The 19,716-nt window shown below is 24.1% G+C and overlaps 14 protein-coding genes and 1 non-coding gene across 15 annotated transcripts; 8 read left to right on the top strand and 7 right to left on the bottom strand.

Moving 5' to 3' along the window:
- Positions 1-15: 15 nt before the first annotated feature.
- On the bottom strand, positions 16-303 carry AAJ76_600027411 (hypothetical protein; the record flags this gene model as incomplete). The annotated part of the gene is made up of 1 exon (XM_024476088.1): positions 16-303. The coding sequence occupies one exon, from the start codon at positions 301-303 to the stop codon at positions 16-18; it is 288 nt and encodes a 95-aa protein (XP_024331872.1).
- Positions 304-326: 23 nt separating this feature from the next.
- On the top strand, positions 327-833 carry AAJ76_600027435 (hypothetical protein; the record flags this gene model as incomplete). Its single annotated transcript, XM_024476089.1, has 1 exon — positions 327-833. The coding sequence occupies one exon, from the start codon at positions 327-329 to the stop codon at positions 831-833; it is 507 nt and encodes a 168-aa protein (XP_024331873.1).
- A 1-nt stretch (position 834) lies between these two features.
- On the bottom strand, positions 835-2,034 carry AAJ76_600029142 (polyadenylate binding protein 2; the record flags this gene model as incomplete). Its single annotated transcript, XM_024476090.1, has 1 exon — positions 835-2,034. One exon carries the CDS (start codon positions 2,032-2,034, stop codon positions 835-837), a length of 1,200 nt encoding a protein of 399 aa, XP_024331874.1.
- Positions 2,035-2,138: 104 nt separating this feature from the next.
- AAJ76_600030419 (hypothetical protein) lies at positions 2,139-3,311 on the bottom strand (the record flags this gene model as incomplete). The annotated part of the gene is made up of 1 exon (XM_024476091.1): positions 2,139-3,311. One exon carries the CDS (start codon positions 3,309-3,311, stop codon positions 2,139-2,141), a length of 1,173 nt encoding a protein of 390 aa, XP_024331875.1.
- Positions 3,312-4,384: 1,073 nt separating this feature from the next.
- AAJ76_600031810 (transcription factor s) lies at positions 4,385-4,702 on the bottom strand (the record flags this gene model as incomplete). The annotated part of the gene is made up of 1 exon (XM_024476092.1): positions 4,385-4,702. One exon carries the CDS (start codon positions 4,700-4,702, stop codon positions 4,385-4,387), a length of 318 nt encoding a protein of 105 aa, XP_024331876.1.
- A 69-nt stretch (positions 4,703-4,771) lies between these two features.
- On the top strand, positions 4,772-4,854 carry AAJ76_600031880. Its single transcript has one exon. It is a non-coding gene; the product is annotated as a tRNA-Leu (tRNA).
- Positions 4,855-4,899: 45 nt separating this feature from the next.
- AAJ76_600034035 (vesicle coat complex subunit) lies at positions 4,900-6,927 on the bottom strand (the record flags this gene model as incomplete). Its single annotated transcript, XM_024476093.1, has 1 exon — positions 4,900-6,927. One exon carries the CDS (start codon positions 6,925-6,927, stop codon positions 4,900-4,902), a length of 2,028 nt encoding a protein of 675 aa, XP_024331877.1.
- Positions 6,928-7,007: 80 nt separating this feature from the next.
- Positions 7,008-8,249, top strand: AAJ76_600034116 (glutathione synthetase; the record flags this gene model as incomplete). The annotated part of the gene is made up of 1 exon (XM_024476094.1): positions 7,008-8,249. One exon carries the CDS (start codon positions 7,008-7,010, stop codon positions 8,247-8,249), a length of 1,242 nt encoding a protein of 413 aa, XP_024331878.1.
- A 257-nt stretch (positions 8,250-8,506) lies between these two features.
- On the top strand, positions 8,507-9,073 carry AAJ76_600035615 (phosphoric ester hydrolase ssu72; the record flags this gene model as incomplete). The annotated part of the gene is made up of 1 exon (XM_024476095.1): positions 8,507-9,073. The coding sequence occupies one exon, from the start codon at positions 8,507-8,509 to the stop codon at positions 9,071-9,073; it is 567 nt and encodes a 188-aa protein (XP_024331879.1).
- A 355-nt stretch (positions 9,074-9,428) lies between these two features.
- AAJ76_600036537 (ring finger membrane protein) lies at positions 9,429-11,765 on the top strand (the record flags this gene model as incomplete). The annotated part of the gene is made up of 1 exon (XM_024476096.1): positions 9,429-11,765. One exon carries the CDS (start codon positions 9,429-9,431, stop codon positions 11,763-11,765), a length of 2,337 nt encoding a protein of 778 aa, XP_024331880.1.
- Positions 11,766-11,943: 178 nt separating this feature from the next.
- AAJ76_600039052 (snf2 rad54-like helicase) lies at positions 11,944-13,728 on the top strand (the record flags this gene model as incomplete). Its single annotated transcript, XM_024476097.1, has 1 exon — positions 11,944-13,728. One exon carries the CDS (start codon positions 11,944-11,946, stop codon positions 13,726-13,728), a length of 1,785 nt encoding a protein of 594 aa, XP_024331881.1.
- A 101-nt stretch (positions 13,729-13,829) lies between these two features.
- Positions 13,830-14,165, top strand: AAJ76_600040938 (hypothetical protein; the record flags this gene model as incomplete). The annotated part of the gene is made up of 1 exon (XM_024476098.1): positions 13,830-14,165. One exon carries the CDS (start codon positions 13,830-13,832, stop codon positions 14,163-14,165), a length of 336 nt encoding a protein of 111 aa, XP_024331882.1.
- A 2,425-nt stretch (positions 14,166-16,590) lies between these two features.
- AAJ76_600045774 (cullin like protein) lies at positions 16,591-18,666 on the bottom strand (the record flags this gene model as incomplete). Its single annotated transcript, XM_024476099.1, has 1 exon — positions 16,591-18,666. One exon carries the CDS (start codon positions 18,664-18,666, stop codon positions 16,591-16,593), a length of 2,076 nt encoding a protein of 691 aa, XP_024331883.1.
- Positions 18,667-18,884: 218 nt separating this feature from the next.
- On the top strand, positions 18,885-19,028 carry AAJ76_600045993 (hypothetical protein; the record flags this gene model as incomplete). The annotated part of the gene is made up of 1 exon (XM_024476100.1): positions 18,885-19,028. One exon carries the CDS (start codon positions 18,885-18,887, stop codon positions 19,026-19,028), a length of 144 nt encoding a protein of 47 aa, XP_024331884.1.
- An 80-nt stretch (positions 19,029-19,108) lies between these two features.
- AAJ76_600046720 (hypothetical protein) lies at positions 19,109-19,612 on the bottom strand (the record flags this gene model as incomplete). Its single annotated transcript, XM_024476101.1, has 1 exon — positions 19,109-19,612. The coding sequence occupies one exon, from the start codon at positions 19,610-19,612 to the stop codon at positions 19,109-19,111; it is 504 nt and encodes a 167-aa protein (XP_024331885.1).
- Between the last annotated feature and the right edge of the window lie 104 nt (positions 19,613-19,716).

The following is a 19,716-nucleotide window of genomic DNA, read 5'->3' on the forward strand; positions in this document are numbered from 1 at the left end:
AACTTAATAATATAATCAATACAAATATGAAAAAACTTCTAACATATTATTCTTATCACACCAATCTTCTATAAATTTTATAAATTCGTATTTACTGCATTTATCAACCCGTTTTAATGGAAATTTATTAGACCATGCAACATAGAAATCAATAATATTATCTACGTCTTTTTCTATATTTTCCCACGTCATACAATCATCTTTATTATTAATTTTAATATGTTCTGATAAAAATGATACACCTTCTTTAGAGCTTAAGAATTTTTTTGTAATATTTTTTTCATTGTATCTTTTATTTTCCATATTTGAAGGGTAAACCCTTGAATATGAAATTATTTGATAAACAGAAATATGATAGACAGATAAGGTTATTTGGTAAAAATGTACAGCATAAACTTACTGCACTATCAGTTTCAATATTGTCTAGTAATGAAAATAATTTTGTATCAGGAGAAATATTAAAAAATCTTGTTTTGCTTGGTGTTGGTAATATTTATGCAGATGCAAATACAATAATTTCTTTTGGTAAGTTAGTACCGAATAAAATAAAAGATATAAATCCTAAAGTTAATATTTTAGATAAAGCAGAAGGAATTTATTTTATAATTGATGATATTTTAGTACCTAAAGCAGAGAAGGTATTTTACATATCTAGTAAAAGATTGGGGTACAGCACATTTAGTTCTAATTTTTTAAATGACACAAGTAAAATAATAAATGAAAATAATTCTAGTAGTGATGTAGTAAAAGAATGTCTTTTAGGCGGAATAATAGTGCAAGAATTCATTAAAATGATACAGAACCAAACATATCAAACTAGTTATATGCTATAATTTATTCTTTTGCTATTTCTAATACAAGCCTTCTTCCGTATAAATGTGTACTCTTTCCAAAATATTCTATAACACTATCCAATACACTCTTTGATTCAAAGGTAACAAATGCAAATCCTCGATGTGTACCATCTCTTTTTATAGGAAGTCTAATTCCTTGTATTTTATACTTTTTCTTAAATAAATCGGCAATATCCTTTTTAGTCGCTTGAAATGGTACATTTTTTATTAGTAATTTAACCTTTTGTGTTTCAGACCGTTTTTCTTCTTTTATATCATCGTGTTTTTTAATTTCTTCACATTGTGGCGCAAATTCGCAATAAATGACATTGTTATTATATCTCCTTAAATTGATATTTTTATAACATTTCAGAGCCTCTTCTTCATTTTTAAATTTTAGTAAAACTAAATTTTTACTTGGCGATGCTTCCATTTTACATTTACACTTTACAAAGTCAAGCACCTTATTTACTTCTATATTTCTAACAATTAAAACTTTTTTGTTCTTTTTAGAGATAATTTTATCTAAAAAAATATTATTTCTTTCTAAAAATTTGTTAGTCTCATTAACTAAATTTGTCTCTAATAAAGCTATTTTTGTAGGAAGATCTTTATCTTCTAAATCTACTACTTCATTCTTTTTTATTCCCAAATCACATGTTTGCTTTATGATGGATTCAAAATTAAAAAATAAAGAATTATAATGCTGAAAGCTAGTATTCATATTTTCTTTATAAGGTGATATTTTAACAATCTTACCATTTACTGTTGATACCTCTTTAAAAACTTTTAAAGTATCTTCTACATTTTTATATTGTAAAATAAGATGACCATCATCTACCTGTGTTTTGCAAATATTACCAAATGATTCTAGAAAAGGTATGTCATCTAAACATGCTCCTTTTATAAATATTTTATTATTGTATCTAATTATTCTTTCTTCTGATTCACTAATTTCTTTCTTTTTACAAATGGCTTCTTCAACATTTATTTTGTGATTAAAAAGATAAGTGTTATTCATCTTTTTTATGACACGATCACGTATTTCATTAGAAGGATATCCAATGTAACAAACCCTTCTAAAATTTCCTTTACTGTCTTTTAACATAACTAGATCGACTATTTTACCAAATGTACTAAATTCTTTTTCTATTTGTTCTTTGGTAATAAATTTTGGAAGATTTTTAACGATTATGCGCATAAAGGGATAAATAAATTTTTAGTGTAAAAATACATAATTTATTGCTTTAAATATACAAAATCCATATCAAAGAAGCATATGAATAGATTTATTATATAATAAATCTAGGTAGAAAAACAACTTTCAGCATCATAGTATTCTCCAGAAGTAGCAGAATTTGAATCTATCATATTTTTATTATTATTATCATCAGACGCCTTAGCTGTCACATCATTTTCAGTATCATTTTTACTAAAAAAACTAAAAAATGATAATTTTTTTATACTAAAACTTATAAAATTGGTACATTTTGTATAAACCTCACACATTACTCCATAAAAAGACCATTTCTCATCCTCATTTTTTTCATTATCTATTTTGTTATTTACAATCTGTTTACTTCTCCAAATATTACATATTTTATTTTTTACAAAATTTGATGCGTTTTTTACGCTATCTTTTATTTTAGCAAAACTACTAGGTTTTTCTGGTAAAACATTTACACGTCTAACAATAATTCCTTCTTTTTGAAATGATTGTAAAACATTATACACATCTAAAATTTTAACTTTTACTTTTTCATCAACATTTTTAAAATTTAATAATTCTTCTCTTAGACCATCTTCATTTACTTCTCTGTACCACGTAAAAAACGAATTTATAGAATTAGCAGTAGAACTAAGTATACTTTTACTTTTAATAAATCCATCCTTAATTTTATTTGCAGTCCAATAAACCGACCTGTGCGCACAATAACCTATATTTTTAGCAATACTTTTACCTGCTTCAATAACATTACCACACATCTTTATCCCCCTAAAAAAACGTTTTATACCATTAGAATAACTAAGTATAGTGTGAGCAACCTTTATAAAATTTCTAATATTAGATACAAATGATGAACATCCATTAGATATATTATTAATAATCGAATCAAAGTTTTTTTCAAATAATAATTCTCGTTCCTTTATATCAATTTCTTCTGCTCCTGTTATTTCTGGTAGCCATATTTTTCTTTCTCTTCCTCTGTGATAGTCAATAAAAGATCGAAAATCAGATGTATTTAATAAGACCTCCGTGCATTTATGAGAAATTCTAGGTGGTTTTGAAAAAGATTTTTGCGGCATCGGCTTCCAAATTGTATACGTAGGAAAAAAAGATTTTGTATCTACCCATTCATGCTTTAATTTCTTATTATTTCTATTAGTCCAATAGAAATGGAGTAATACAGTGATAATAGGGGTTAAAAAAACCAGCTTCCTCTTAAGATATTTTTTAGTTAAGAAAAGATCTTTCATGCAAAATTAGGGGTCTTTAATTAAATTGTTTATTTGTTTATAAATTATAGATTATGCATAATTAAATTAATTTAAATATATAAAAAAGCTGTAATTTATTAGATTTACTATAAAAGTATTAATTTTTAAAATAAATTTATTCTACTACTTGTAAAATAAATAATCATAATGATTTTCTTAAATAAAAGAATAATATATTAAAAAATAAAATCACAAATAAACATTTCATATATTAATTTATTATAAATTTTAAACACATGAAAAATATCATAGTGTAAAATAAGCGTGAAAATGCTTTATAAGTGGTCTAATAAAATCAAAATAAAATAATTGAAAACTTAGATAATTAAGTATAAGATAAGCTATAATAATTATTTTGTATCTATGTATATTACCAAGATACCAACTATGCAAAGTAAAGATATGCATATAAAAATAAAAAAAGTCAATATTAACAAATATATTTTTCTTTATTTTATTCATAAAAATAAATTTATAGCAGTCAAAATCTAAACAATTTTATAAATTTGTTCTAATTTTATTCTATCTCATTTATAAATATAATCATATCTCCCCTAATATACATTTCCTTATCATTTAAAGATGTATAGCATTGGTAACCTTCTAATCTTTTTTTTATTCCTCTATTCCTACTTTTCATTTTTTTGTAAATTGTAGCATCATGTACAATTAAATTAAAATGCTTATCATATTTCATTATTCTACCGACTATCTTATGGTTGTTTCTTAGGGATATAAGAACCGGTGTGTTAGATTTTACAAGTTTATTAAAAAATAACATTGTGGGCTAAAAAATCAAACTACAAAAAAAACTGCATATTTAAAACTGAATTTAAAAGACACAATAATATACAACCCTTTTAAAATACAACAAAATTAAGTAAATGCAAGATTTCATGCTTTAAATGCTGTTAAATCAAGCATTAATTTTACTAAAAAAATATTTAAAATTAGAAACATTTTAAATTTCATACATTAACTTTATACAGATGTACAAATACATGAAATAACAGCTATAAAGAAATTATATTTTTTTATTAAAATAAATTTTACTAGTTTTCTTTCCAATTTGTCTTACAAAGTACACATTCATAAAAAATAGTCATAGGCTCATCTGCACTTCTAGTCTGTAATTCCATAAACAATGCTTTATTTGAATCACATTTTATACACTTCTTTTCACAGGTACTAGCATATTTATATTCATCTTCTCCTAACACTTTATCTACAGCAATCACATTATTTCTTGCTGACTTATTAAATACCATATTAATCTTATATTGATATGGACAAGTGTTACAGATAAAAGCTGTTTGGATATTTAATTTATCTATTGCAAGAATATTTGTACATAGCGGACAAAAAAACATGTGGGTTAAAATATATTTAATATGATTAATTAATAACAATTTCATAATATGTCTAGTATCGACTTTCAACTCTCAGTAGCTCAGCGGTAGAGCGTTCGACTGTAGAAATTGTAGATATCGAATGGCCACAGGTTCGACTCCTGTCTGGGAGATTTTTTATAAAAAAGTGCTAAATAAAGATATTTTATAAATTTTTATTAAAGTTCTTTTAGAACATCTTCAGAACTTTTAAGAATTATTTGATTATTGTAGATTCTACCGTATACTTTCTTATCATAAACACAAAAGCTAAATCTTTCTTCATCTACTTTATGCACTTCATCCATCATCATAAAATTCTCAACCAGTTTGTATTTATTCAATTTGTTAAACTCTTTATTCCACTCTTCTTTAGAAACAATATTCTTAGAAATTTTAGACTTTATTGAAATATTGTAAACTTCATTACACAAATAAAGTTTAACAAAACTAACAGAACTTACATCACATAGCTCAACTTTACTTTCTTTAGATAGTAATATATTTGTAGTTTGCTTATCCACAATGCATTTAATATTAATATCTTGCTCTAATATATCAATATTAAGAAGTAATATATTATTGAGAATGTATACCACCCCTTTAATTGACTTATGGTCAATAAATACATTATTTTCTTTTTTGGTGTCACGATATAAAATGTAATTATGTAATATTTCATTGTTTTTTATACTTACTTTTTTTATATTGGTTTCTAGATCGGTAGTCAAAGAACTTACCTTTTTATTCTCAAAAATATCAGTGTTATTTTGAGAATACGGTTTACAATCAAGTAGATTGTTATAAAGATCTATTTTTATTTTTGGTTCTTCTGTTATAGATATTTTATCTGTAAATTGTGTAATGGAATTAATATCAGATTTAATTAATTCTAGTATTATTTTTAATTTATCTTTATGTTGTTTGGAATATTTTTGTAGTGAAGCTACTAACTCTGGTTGTTTTAGTATTCCTCTTTTATACAGATTAATGTAATAAGATAAAATTGTATTAAAATTTGCTGTTATTTTAGGTAAAATATCACTGTCAAAGTAAATAGAACATAAGTACACAAACATTCTTAAAATATTTTCTTTCATTTCAACGCGTCTGTTTAATATAGATATTAAATATTTTTGAATAACATACGCTAACCTCCTCTCTTTGCATGCAATGTATAGAGCCCTTATTGTGTCATCAATTTCATTTTCATAAAAAACATCTTCAAATAGCGTACAGTTATATTTTATACTTAAGTTTATTATCTCTAGAAATTTGTGTCTTCTTATCTCTTTGATACTTATTTCATCAATATTTTTGAATAAAATTTTTATTTTTTGTATTTTAATATAATCAGGATCGCTAAAAAAAATACTGTAAGTTCTGTTAGTATATTTAACTCGGTCAATAATATCTTCATGAAGAATTAATAAATGATACAAATATTCATAAGAAGTGCTCATATGAATTAACGATTGGTTATAAGCATCTTGTAAAAGTTCTGGATATTTTGATACAATAATTTTAAAAATGTAATAAAATAAAGTTATATTGTTTTTTTTCAGTAAAATTTTTATCACATCACTGTCGAGATCGCTTCCATTGTAAAAAATTTTCCTGACTATTGGTATTAAGTTTGGAGTGTTATAGATATTATAATCAATAATATTATCTGGCATTGTTAGATCAGTTAAACTTATTAATGTAAGGTAATCACTGTCTTCCCATTTTGTTGGTACTTTAATACTTAATTCTGTACCGTACTTTTTATCACAAGTGTATGCAATATGGCACAATTGTTTATAATTGCTGCATTTTTGTATGTATTTTATTAAATAAGGCATGTATGTATGTATTAACGTAGTATTTGATAGTTCAACTATATAGCCAATAATACAGTCAGACATGTCACCAAAATCCTTTAAAAATGTATTAACTAGTAAAAGCTTTCTTTCTTCATCAATATTATTACGGAAATAGTACTTAAAGTATTCATTTGTTAGTATTTTTAATTTTGTATTTGTAGTGTCAATAAGTTTAATGATAATATCGAAATCTCCCGAAAAGTCATATCCTTCCTGTACCTTACATAATACATATCTAAGTCCTTGTATGTTATCCTCTGTATCTGTAGATTTCAATAAAGTATATAACTCTTTGTCAGAATATTTCTCTGTTACAAAGTACCCGGTATTAAAAAATTTCATTTGTTTTTGTTTACAAAATATTTCTTAAATGTTTGTTTTGATTTAAAACATTAATATAAAAAAAAATAAATAAACTTAAAATGATTAAAAAAAAATTATTAGAACATCTAGCTAGAGCGGTGGGTTTAGTAAATCCATCTACAGGAAACATACTAAATATAACTATAAGACCCTCTAAAATATCAAGATTACATTTTTTATCGATAAAAAATTTACAATTAAAACTTAATTTACTGTACTACAATCTAAGCAAAGACTTAGATTCATACACTTTTGATGAACCAATGTACAAATTTTTGCACTCGATTTACACTGAAAAAAAAATGGTAAAAAAAGACAATATAGTAGCACTTTATATTAGATCTGATTATTTATTAGACGGTGACCAATATAAACAAGTAGAAATTAATACTATTTCACAGTGTTTTGTATCATTTGGTCCTTTACTCAACAAAATACATTCACTTTTGTATCCTAATGTTGAAATAAGTGATGCAGATAAAAAATTTATTGATTTTATAAAAAACGTAAAATCAATATATGAAAGTAAAAATAAAATACAAGATACAATAGTTGTTATGGTTGATAGATGTACTACTATAGAAACTGATAATTATATGGAAAAAGCGCAACTTATAAAAGTTTTTTTGTCACATGGCATATACCTACATTTTGTAACTATTGACGAGTTAAAAATACAACCGGTAGAAAATGATAAAAACAACTGTAGCGTGTTTTTAGATAACAAAAGGGTATCAATAATTTATTACAGGTGGTTTTATAATCTAGATCATTTTGATGAAGATACTAAAAAAATAAGAAAAAATCTTGAATTAGCAAATGTTATAAATTTACCAAGTGTAGAACTACAGATGATTAATAGTAAGCTTTTTCAAGTAGTTCTATCGAAGAAGATAAGTCTCTATACTGAAGATTATAAAGAAATTTCTAGGTTTTTTGGTGAATTTATAGCCAATAAGACAGAATTTGATAAATTTAGTAATAATAAAAGTTTTAAACGAGAAGAATGGCTTGAAAAAAGTGTAGATGAAGGTGGAAATTCTATAAATAGAAAAAAAGATGGAAGTATATATATGAAAAAATTTTTATCTCCAACAGTCAAAAATGCTTTTCTTAAAGATTGTATTGAGATTAATATGATTAATGAAGTTAGTATATTTGGGAGTTTAATCGTTCTTGATGGAAAAGTTCTTTTTAATGAAGAGTGTGGATACATTGTTAGGAGTAAAAATGAAGACAATCTTGAAGGAGGAATATGCTCTGGCAATGGCGGTTTAGATTCAATTCAATTTATTGATTAAATAAGTTTGAAAATTTAAAGTATTATTTTATAAATGTCACAGCAAAATTAGATTAAATAGTCATTTAATTTCTTTACTTTGTACAGTGTTGTTGTTAAAAGTTCTATTTTAAATATCTAAAGTTTGATACTAAAAAGTATTTTAATTTAACAGAAAATATAAATAAACTTGTTAATAATCGAAAATGTGCACTACGGTTGTACTAATACAATGACTTTAATTCTGTACATTTTAAAAAATTGTTCACGTCTTACCCCATGAAAATTGCTGTTTGTTGCGCAATGAATCAAAATAGAAGTATGGAAGCGCATAAAATTTTAAAAGATGCAGGTTATAAAATAGATTCTTATGGTACAAATCAACATATAAAAATACCAGGAGAATCTCTAGAAACACCAAATATTTACCAGTTCGGTACATCGTACAAAGAAATATACAAAGATTTAATATATAAAAACGCATCTTTTTACGAAAAAATTGGCATTTTAAAAATGCTTGAACGTAACATGGCGATTAAAGATTCGGCTGAATACTTTTTTAATAAAGATACATACCATGACCTTATTATAACATCGGAAGAAAAGTGTTTTGTAACAATTTACGAAAATATGGTTAAATGTAATGGATCTTATAAGTCCTTTATAGTAAATTTTGATATAAAAGATACTATTTTAGATGCAAGTGCTGGTGCTCTTGAAATTAAAGATTTTGTTGATTCTTGTATGACTATTACTGGGAATTATGAATTTAGAATAATGAAAGCATTGGAGCTTTACAATAGAAAATATTCTAAAAATAATATATTTACAGTCATTGAGTTTTAAAGACGTTCCTTAATTATTTTAATTAAGACTATTATGTTAATATTTTAAAATATTATTGTTTTATAATTTTATTGCACCAATAAACCTGTGTAAAAATGTTAATTAACCAATTAAAGTAAATTTATTTAGATTTTGCAATTAAAAAAATATGATTTGTATTTTTTAACGACTTTCGCCTATCAATAATTTTCAATAAAATTTACAATTTTATTGAAAATATATTTAGGTTAGTCATTTAAATAAATTGTAGGAAATTTTGTTTTTTTGCAATCACACGTCAAATAAATCGTTTTTTTTTTATAAATAGAAAATAATTATTTCTGCACGATTTATGTAAATTTTATTGACCCCATAAATGAGAAATCTAGATAAAATATGTAAAATTTGCCACGTAGAAGAATCTGAAAATGAGAAGCTATTATATCCATGCAAATGTACTGGTAGTATTAAATTTACTCATGCTTCATGTCTATTTATGTTTATTAAAAGTAGTGGTAAAGAATATTGTACAATTTGTAAGCATAAATATGAATTTGAAGAGATTTACAAAGAAGGTACGCCTGATAGACTACCAATCACAATATTATTTAAAGAAGCTTTACTCCTATTTACAAGCATATTTAACTATATTGTTAAATTAATTCGTATATTTATATTTTTGAGTATTGTCATTTTTACAAATGGATTTTTATTTTTGTATCTTTTCGAAATTAAGTATTTAGATTTCCTTTTAAACTTTTATATTTTATTTGGATCCGGAATATTTATTTCTTTAGCTTCATTCTCTTTAAGCCATCTTTTTAATATTTTTTCTAAAAGCGTCAGTGTTAGAAGATCCAGAAGAGTCCATAGAATAGATTCAATGAGTGTACTAAGCTCAATGGCTAGTGAAGCGCTTTCTCAGAGTGATTCACCTAGAAATTTATTAGTTAACATTGCAGAAGAAAGGGATTTATCTTTTATAGGCACACAAAGACATCTTCAGGCTGAGCAACACGAACAAGCTGAAGATAGTACTAGTAGTAATTTTTCCTACAATGATACCTATAAGATTTTGTTTAATAAGACTTTATTGCCTAAATGTTGTAACTTTGTATTTTTCTTGGTGATATTTAAAATTTTATATAAGTATGTGTCATTTGAACTTCCTGACTGTACTTTTACATTTTTTTTACGATCCATTAATTTATATGATTTTACTAAAATGGTAATTGCGCTTTACAGCTTTTTTCTACTAGTTATTTTAGGTGCAAAAAGGTGGATAATTTTGTTTAGATTTTTTAAGATTATTAACTTTTTATTTCTCAGCTTTCTTATGAGCTTGTATATTGACGGGATATGTGTACATTTTTTATATTCCCTTATTATCAATAATGGAATATTAGTAGATTTTTCTATGTATTCACACGGGTTTGTATACAGCTTTTTATTTCATTTTATTTTAGGATATTTTATTAATCGATTTTTAAAGAGATATATTTCTTTCTATGCAAAGAATTTTAGACCTGGTCTTTTTTGGAACTTAGCAGATCCCTCTAATGGAGTAGATTTTTATTATAAGTTATCTTCCATTCCTTTTTATGTTTTGGCTAAAGGGATTATGTACTTTATTGTATTTCATTTACTTGTCTGTTCTCAGTTTTTATTTATAATCAGATCAGAGATTAGTAGAAGTTTTAAGATTTCAAATTTACTAAGATTACTGTTATATTTAAAAATAGGAAATTTCTATATTGATTTATCTTTTAATTTTTTTAATATGATAGCATTATTAAATACATATGTTATTAGACATATTTCAAGATACATAGGGATGCAAAACTTTTTATTTAATGAAGATATCGGCGATATTAAGAATAGAAATGTATTTTTAAAATGGTGTCCTAATAAGCACAAATTTTATGACGTTAATTTGGTACATAAAAAGTACAATACTAAAGTTTCACTTGAAGATGTTGATAAATATTTTGGCAAAAATAATAACAAAGATTTTGGAATATTTTTTGTTCCAAAGTTTTTTAAGATTTATCAGTTCTCGATGCCTCTTTTAATGACTACTACTACATCATTTAGTGTAATGTTGTTGACTAAAATATTAAGGATTTTTACAGATGTAATAATATCTAAATATAAAAGAATGCATACAATAAGGGATATATTATTTGCATTATTATATGCCATCATATTGTATACAATATCACTGTGTGCTAGCAAAAGTAATATAAAGACTTTGCCTAAAAATATAATATTATTTATATATTTAAATTTCGTGTGGCCTTTGTGGATTACATTTATTGTGGTAGCCCAATATGGATCAACAGATATGAGTATTTTACCATTTTCTACATTTATGATTTTAGTAACTAGCTCTTCTTTTTTACGCACTTTATTTAAAATGACAATTTTTACGATACCACTACAAAATTATTCTATGATATACATTATTAGAAAGCTTTATGCTTTTACTACGTCAGTTACTATTTGTATATCTTTTATGAAATATTCTAGTATGATTATTAATACGACTATAAGTCTATTGCAACATATCTCTATTTTCTATATTTTATTATTTATTCTTTCTATTTTACTAATTAATGGACAGCTTAAAGAATTTTATCAGAGTAAATGCAAGGATATTAAACGTAGAAATTTTTTGGTTAGTCGAAAGATTAGAAATTTTGAGTCTAAATAACAATTTATTAATAAAAATATTTTTTTAAGAATTTTGTTAGTTCTTGACATTCTAATATATTTTTAGCATTTTTATTGTTTAATAAATGCAAAACTTATGTTAATGTTTTATTCATTGTTATTTTATAATTTCACAAAATTTAACAAATAGTGTTTTTAGAAAGTAGATAGCCCTTTTTATGAATGAAAATAATAAAGCAAATTGGCAAAAAATAATACAGAAAAAAATGTCAAGTTTTGATAGTAAAAATGTGGAAAGAGCAAATTCTGAAAATATATCACTAGATAATAAAAATGTAGATCAACATCCTATAAATAATTTATTTACACGATTAGAAAAAAGTGAAGAGGTTGTTGTTAATAAAGAAGTACACAAAACAGAAAATTTAACAGGAAGTAAATTAAAAATTTTTATTAACGAACAGGGGACTATTACATTAAAGCCTTCTAGTAAGCTTCTTGCTAGTATTCTTTTTGAATTAGAAGATACAGTTTATGATATTAAAAATAACGAATGGAAGATTACACACATCGACTATAACAAAATCAAAAAGAAACTAAAAAGTGCTAAATTCATATTTAAAGACATTCCTAAAGGATCTCTTAATATATTAAATCGACCAATAATTAATAAATCTTATGATCTTGAAGGAGAGATTTATGATAAAATGTTTGTATTTCAAAAGGAAGCTGTGATATATGCTTTAAATCGTGCAGGAAGAATAATTTTAGGTGATGATATGGGTCTTGGAAAAACGATCCAAGCACTTGGTATAGCTTACTATTACAGAATAGAATGGCCACTTCTTATTATAGCACCTGCCTCTTTATTAGACAACTGGGCCGCTTCTATTAAGCAATTTCTAAATTTAGATTCTAAAGTAGTTAGGGCGCGCACGGATTTCGGAGATAAAATTTCTATTATAAGTTATGACATGTGTAGTAAGTTTATAGACATAGTAAATACTTATAATTACGGTGTAATTATTGTAGATGAATGTCACTATATAAAATCTGCTACTAGCAAACGTACTAAAAATATTTTGCCAATTTTACAGAATGCAGGAAGACTTATTCTGATGTCTGGAACACCTGCTGTAAGTCGACCATTAGAATTGTACACAATATTTTGTGCGGTCGATAAAAATCTTTTTCCGAATTTTTCTGAATATGGAATTAGATACTGTAACGGAAGGAAAATTAAGCAGTGGTATGATTATAAAGGATGCACTCATGCGGAAGAATTGAATTTTATATTAAACAAGTATTTTATGATTAGACGTCTTAAAGATCAAGTACTTAATCAGTTACCGCCGAAATCTAGACGTCAAATTATTATTAATTGTGGACTTAATATTGATCGTAAAAATATTTCACTTGTTGGTGATAATGTTGAGCAGACTGCAATGGGAATGTACAGAGAAGCGGCAACACAGAAGCTAGAACCAGTAAAAATGTATATAGATACTATATTAGAGAAGAATATTAAATTTATTATATTTGCGCATCACTTAAGTATGATGGAAGGATTATCTTTTTATCTCGCAGATAAAAAAGTAAATTTTATCAAAATGGACGGGTCAGTAATTACAAGTCATCGTCAACGATTAGTGAATGAATTTCAGAATAATGGTAATGTAAGAGTTGCTTTACTGAGTGTTACTGCATGTAATACAGGGTTGACACTAACAGCAGCCAAACTTGTTGTGTTTGCTGAGTTATATTGGAATCCCGGTACACTTCTTCAAGCAGAAGATCGAATTCACCGCATTGGACAGAGTAGTAGCGTAGATATTCATTATTTAGTTTGCAAAGGAACTGTAGATGAATATGTATGGCCAATATTACTAAAGAAATTGAACGTTTTACAGAGCCTTGGGATGGGAAAAAATAATTTAAAGAATGCTGAATGTAAAAATATTGAAATTGAACAGACAACATTGGATAAATTTACAAATAAATAATATATTATTATTCTTAGAAGAATTGGCTTGTTGTTAATGATCTTTTACCTCTTACATAACAGTAAAAATTTTTATTTTAATTTTTAATAATAAAAAGGGTAATGAATGCAACACAAGTTATAAAAAATGAACTTGCTCTACTATCAAAATTATATTACAAATCAAAAAACCAATTTAAGTCATCAGAGTTGCTTAATAGAATTAATGAAGTAAGAAAACTTGGAAATAAATTTCAGATAGCTAATAGCGAATACATCAAACTAAGATTACAGAATGCCTGTATAAATCTATACATTGCGGCATCTTCTTATTTTAAAATGGGACATTTTGTTAAATTTAGTTTGCTGTTATTTGGAATTTCAAGTAGAATATACTCATTTTTAGAATTTAATTTTGTATACAAAGATGAAATTGATGACATATTTGGAGATCTATAAATTTTATACTTTTTAATGCTTTAACTCAAAAAAAATGGAAGTTTTTCAAGATTATCGAATAAAAAATTATTTGTTTGTTTACATACAAGTAATATAATACTTTTGAGGTATCAAGTTAAACAAATAATTGCAAAATAAAAAATTAATTTTTTTTTATATTTACTTTGGTTTTAAAATTATTAGTACATTTATAAATATTTTTATTTATTATTCAATTTAAATGAATAAATACTTTAAAACATTTTTAAAAAAAATTTATGAAAAAATGTAACAAATTTAACATTAAATAAAAAAATTTTTTTTTTATTGTTTTACATTGTAAGTGATTTATATTTCATTGACTGTTGTTATTTAAATACTTTGTTTAGTAAAACCTTTGGGTATAAGAATTCTTTTTTACACTGTTTTTGTTAAATTGATTAAGAAAGCACGTTTTGTAATAATATAATTTTTTTGCTAAAAAGTTTTTAAGGTAAAAATATTGATATGAAAGTAAAGGCTTTAAATGTTTTAAATTTGCAAAAGACTACTTCTTTAGATAATTACTTGTATACTATAATCTATGTCGAGTATATAAAATATTTATTTTTTGAAAGTCGTAAAAATAAACTGTTCGAATAATAAGCATCCTATTTTTGGGTTTAAAATATACATAACATTAAAATATACCACATTGAAAGATGTTTTAAATATTTTATATTGATTTAACAGAAAGAGAAAAAATTTAAATTAAAATTTTAAAAATAAAAAATATACGATTTGATAATTTGTCTATAAAATATTAATTAAACTAAAAATTTACTGATTTTAATATTTTATAGATGATATATTAGTAAATTTTACAAGAAAGGTTCCTTACTACGATCAATGAGAATAATAAAAAATTTAAGTAATCTTTTTATTGGTTCTTCAGCACTTTGATCCATCTATATATAATATTTTTAAGACTAAAAAGGCAAGTTTTATTAAATTTATAATATTTTTTTTGAATTTGATTTTAAAGAATCTATATACATTAAAAAACTATAAAAAGCAAAATTAATAAACAATTTGTTTATATTGTACAAAATATAACCATTATATCGACTATTATACATGTAAAGTTAAAGAAAAAAAAATTACGAGATACAGTTAAAAGAAGCAAATACATTTGTTACAAAGATTTGGATAAAAAAACAGCAAAAAGTGAATTTTTAGATTCTTATAATACAAATTTAAAATGATGGCATATTATTTGTGAACTCATACTACAATTACATTTTTTCAGGCCTTAGAAACTTTTGAATTATTTTACGAACTATAAAAACAAAACTTACTATTTTTAGATATGGTTTGTAATCTTTTGCTATCTAAAAACAATAATAATGGTATAGAATAACATTTGTAACAATAAAAGTTTTAGTGATTTAATAGTTTTAATACATTTATTAAATAAAGATGTTAGATACAACTAATTTTAGATTATGACAAGAAAAAAAATATTTTTTAGCATACAATATTTTTTTTTCTTCTTATATAATAAATATTCTTTCGCTATGAAAAATTGCAAATCTATTCAAAGCTTTGATTTATTACAAAACGGAATATTTGTTTAAAAATTTTATGACGGTTATGGTTTAAAATGTCCAATTTAAGATGAAACTTGAAGTAAAAACTAATTAGGAATAAAAGATTATATTAACATATTTAATTGATATAAAAAAACATTATAACACATTAAAAAAGCTTTTAAGTTTACTTTAAAAACAATATTAGACTTTTATAAAATAATAACATCTGTTAAAATACACGTTTTGAAATTATTGGTGGGGCGAATATGTAGAATGGATAATTTAAAATAAAAAATGTTGTAACAGAATAAGATAAAAATTTTAAAATATTATTGTATTACTTCTGTAGAAAAAATCAGCTTAGATACAATCTTAAAAAACATAGCAAAAATTAGTTAATAATGGAAGATAAACATGCTTAAACGGAGTAAGTAAAATTGTTGTGGATCACAAGACTTGATAAAATTTCCAATTTATAGGTGTTTTTCATATTAATAATTTACAAATGATATACTTTTTTCTTAAAGTATAAAGAAAATAAATAAATTTATAAAATTTAAAAATCACAATATTATTTTTTAAACAACAAATTGCTTTGTCTTATCTGTGTGTGATTTTGGAGAATTAATACCTCTGGAGAAGATTTGATTTACAGATATTGTTAAAAACAAAAAAACTCTCCTAATTTATGTTTTAATGAATAAAGCGAAATTAAATTTATTTTAAAAAAAGTAGTAAATTCACATCTACAGCATCTAAAGCAAATCATTATCTCTTTTTTATAGTTTAACAAGTACTCTATTCATTCTTTCTACAGGTGCTTAATTAAGTTTATATACTTTAAATTTTCTACAATAATAATACGTAACTATAATTTATGGTAAATATATGACATCATCATCCTTAATATCTAGAAAATCTTTTGTTACCAAATGTTTGATTGTATCACTAAACTGAGTAAAAAATTTGAATTTTTTCTTTACTTCTGATTCTACAAAAGAAATTTTAGCAATTTTTAATTTTTTCATTAATTTCATAATAAATGATTCTACAGCATAATCTAATCCTAAATCATTATTTTTACAATTTACAATTCTGTTCTTTTCTGGTATTTTATAATAAAATAAATCTATGAATGTGTTTGAGCCTTCTCTTCTATAACTTTTATATTTTGTGTTGTCACTTCTGTAATTTTGTAAATCATAAGTTTCATTTTCCTTTATTTGTAAACATTTATTGATGACATCATTTCGATTTGGATTTACATATCCATAATTATCTTTAACAATAATAAGTCCGCATTTTTCTAAAAAATCAATATTTTCATAAAAACAAGAATCTTTACTAACCGCTTTTAAAACTTTAAGATCTGGTTCATCCATCAAATACATTAATAGTGACACTTTATCTGTACTTAATTTTATGTCTATGTTGTGAATCTCAATTATTAACGAAGAAGCTTTGTAACAACAATTGATGTCTGATCTAGGATATTTTACATGAAAACGCTTTAATAAAATATCGCACAAATTTGTAAGTTTTGGATGTAAATTACAAGTCATAACTTCTAAATTACAAAATCCTTTTGTAATCAAATGTAAATTTGTATTAAAATCAAATTCTTGCCCGCCGAGTCCAAAATTCTCAGTAATTGGCAGACCGTATGCCTGTAAAATCAAATTAAGCCAAGAAATGCCAGATGATCCACAATGAAATTTACAGTATCTAAAAATTCTCATTTCTTTATTTAAATCAGTCCTGTCATTAATGATTCTTTCAAGACATTCATGGCTTAATTTTTTAATAATCAAAGCTTTTTGTTCAATTTTATTTATAAGAATAAAAATATTATTAATTAAAGATTCACAATTTTGTGTTTTAAAACTAATTTCTCTTATTAATCTAGCAAAAAAATCTGGAACATTTTCTAAATCCTGAATTTTTTCAACAATTTTTTTCAAAAAAATATCTTCTAAACTTTCGATGTTTATGCTATCACTAATAAAAGTATTGCGAAATTCAATATAAAAACCAAAAATTGATTCTAAATCTTTTAAATTATCTAAACATTGTAATAAATGTGGTTCAACTCTTAATAAAAAAGTAGTGCAGTAAATATCTTCCATAAAATGTAAAATATTTTCTATCTTTTTAAATCTACCAAAAAATTTCGGTATTTTATAAATGTCTGTAGCTAAATTGTCTGGCTGTTCGTCATAAAAAATCCAATCTAAAAGTCGTTTAAATTTTTTTGCAATAAATTTTGTAATTTCATAATAAGATTCTTTACTTGAAAAATCAAACAATAATTTAGCAATCTTTAATTCAACATTGGTTTTTCTTACTAATTTATTAATTTCACAAACATCAGATGTTTGAGTAAACGAGTTATAATATTTATCAAGAAAACAAATATATTCTTCATGATTTTCACTGTAAAAATAAATATTTCTTAGATAGCAAACTGTTTTACATAATTCGTTTATATTTTCATAAGTCTCTTTTTTATAATAAGATTCCCTTAATGCATGTAATTCGAAAAAAAAATATTCTTCTAAGGTTGAAATACTTGCATAAAAATATTTTTTATAAAATAAAGAATAATATAATGTACGGATGTGCATTATATCACTTTCATTTTTATTGCAATTAACGTTAATAAAAAATCGTTCTAGGTAGAAATATACACGTTCTAATAAAAAATAACTTTTTTCTAGGTTTTGACATAGATTAAAAAATCCCTTTAACGATGTAACAGGTCTCAAAGAATCAAAATAATTGGCTAAAATATCTTTAAGTACTTGATAAATTACAATTCCCTTAATTTCGTATGTTGGTGTTTTTTCTGTACAGTGTAAATAAATAATATTATATGCTTTAATAAAATCATTTGATGTAAAAGTTTCAGCAGATTTTAGAATTTTTAGCGTTAAAAATTCAAGATCTTCCATTTGAGGGTAAAAGTTAAAAGATTGAAATTTATATACAACAAAAAGATGTATAAATTGATTTAAAAATACTAAAATATCAGTGCATTATTATTGTTTGATTTAGGAAAAATACGAAAATGTTTAATAATTTATATAACAATATTATATTGTAAAAAATAAAATAGATGTATCATCTTAAAATTCCTTATTATTACCTTTAAAATATTACACAAAAATAAATGTTTCTAGTTAAAGACAGCATAAAGGAAGTATTAAGACATTCTGGTTATAAAACCGGTTTAACACATTTCACCATTACTGTTGTTAAAACACAAGATACTGCAAGAATAATAAATTTATTCTTAACAGCTGCCAGATTATAGCCATTTCGTAAAGTTTATTTTCAAATATAAAAAATCTTTAAGAAAACTTTACCTCGCCTAAGTAGTTTAAACAATAACATTTACATTTTTTTATACAAATCTTCAAGATCGTCAATTTTATAAAAATCCGAACTTTTTGTAAAAAGCGTGTACAGCTCATATACATTTTTACCTAATTCATTTTCAGCATGTTTTGTTTCTAATCCTAAAATATGAAACTTTACAGCTACCAAGACCCTTTGTACAAAAAGTTTGTAAACCGATGTTTCCTCTATCATATTGTAAATTTCTATTGAATATTTGTAGAGCCCGTTATAAAACCCAATAATATTTTCTTTATTCAAATTTAGTTCTTCTTCTCTATATCCTTTGATATAATTTATCATAGCATTAACGTACATGTCAATTGCTTTAAGTTTATTCGATTTTATAACCAAATCTCCTTCTCCTTTGTATTTTTTTGCTTTACAAAGATACATATTTTGCATTTTATGTTTCCTTATAAATGTTCCAAATCCTTTTTCGTCAATTAATGCAGATTTAAAATATCCTTTGCGTTTTAACTTTTCTATTCTTTCTTTCATAGGGATTTTTAAATTTTTTTGTATTTCAATTACAAGATGTTTTAATGATAATCTATAAATTTAGAAAAAGCAAAATTGATGTTGTTAGGTGTAAAACAAATATT

This window comes from Vairimorpha ceranae, assembly GCF_000988165.1.
Source record: "Vairimorpha ceranae strain PA08 1199 chromosome Unknown NODE_6, whole genome shotgun sequence".
Taxonomy (NCBI): Eukaryota; Fungi; Microsporidia; family Nosematidae; genus Vairimorpha; species Vairimorpha ceranae.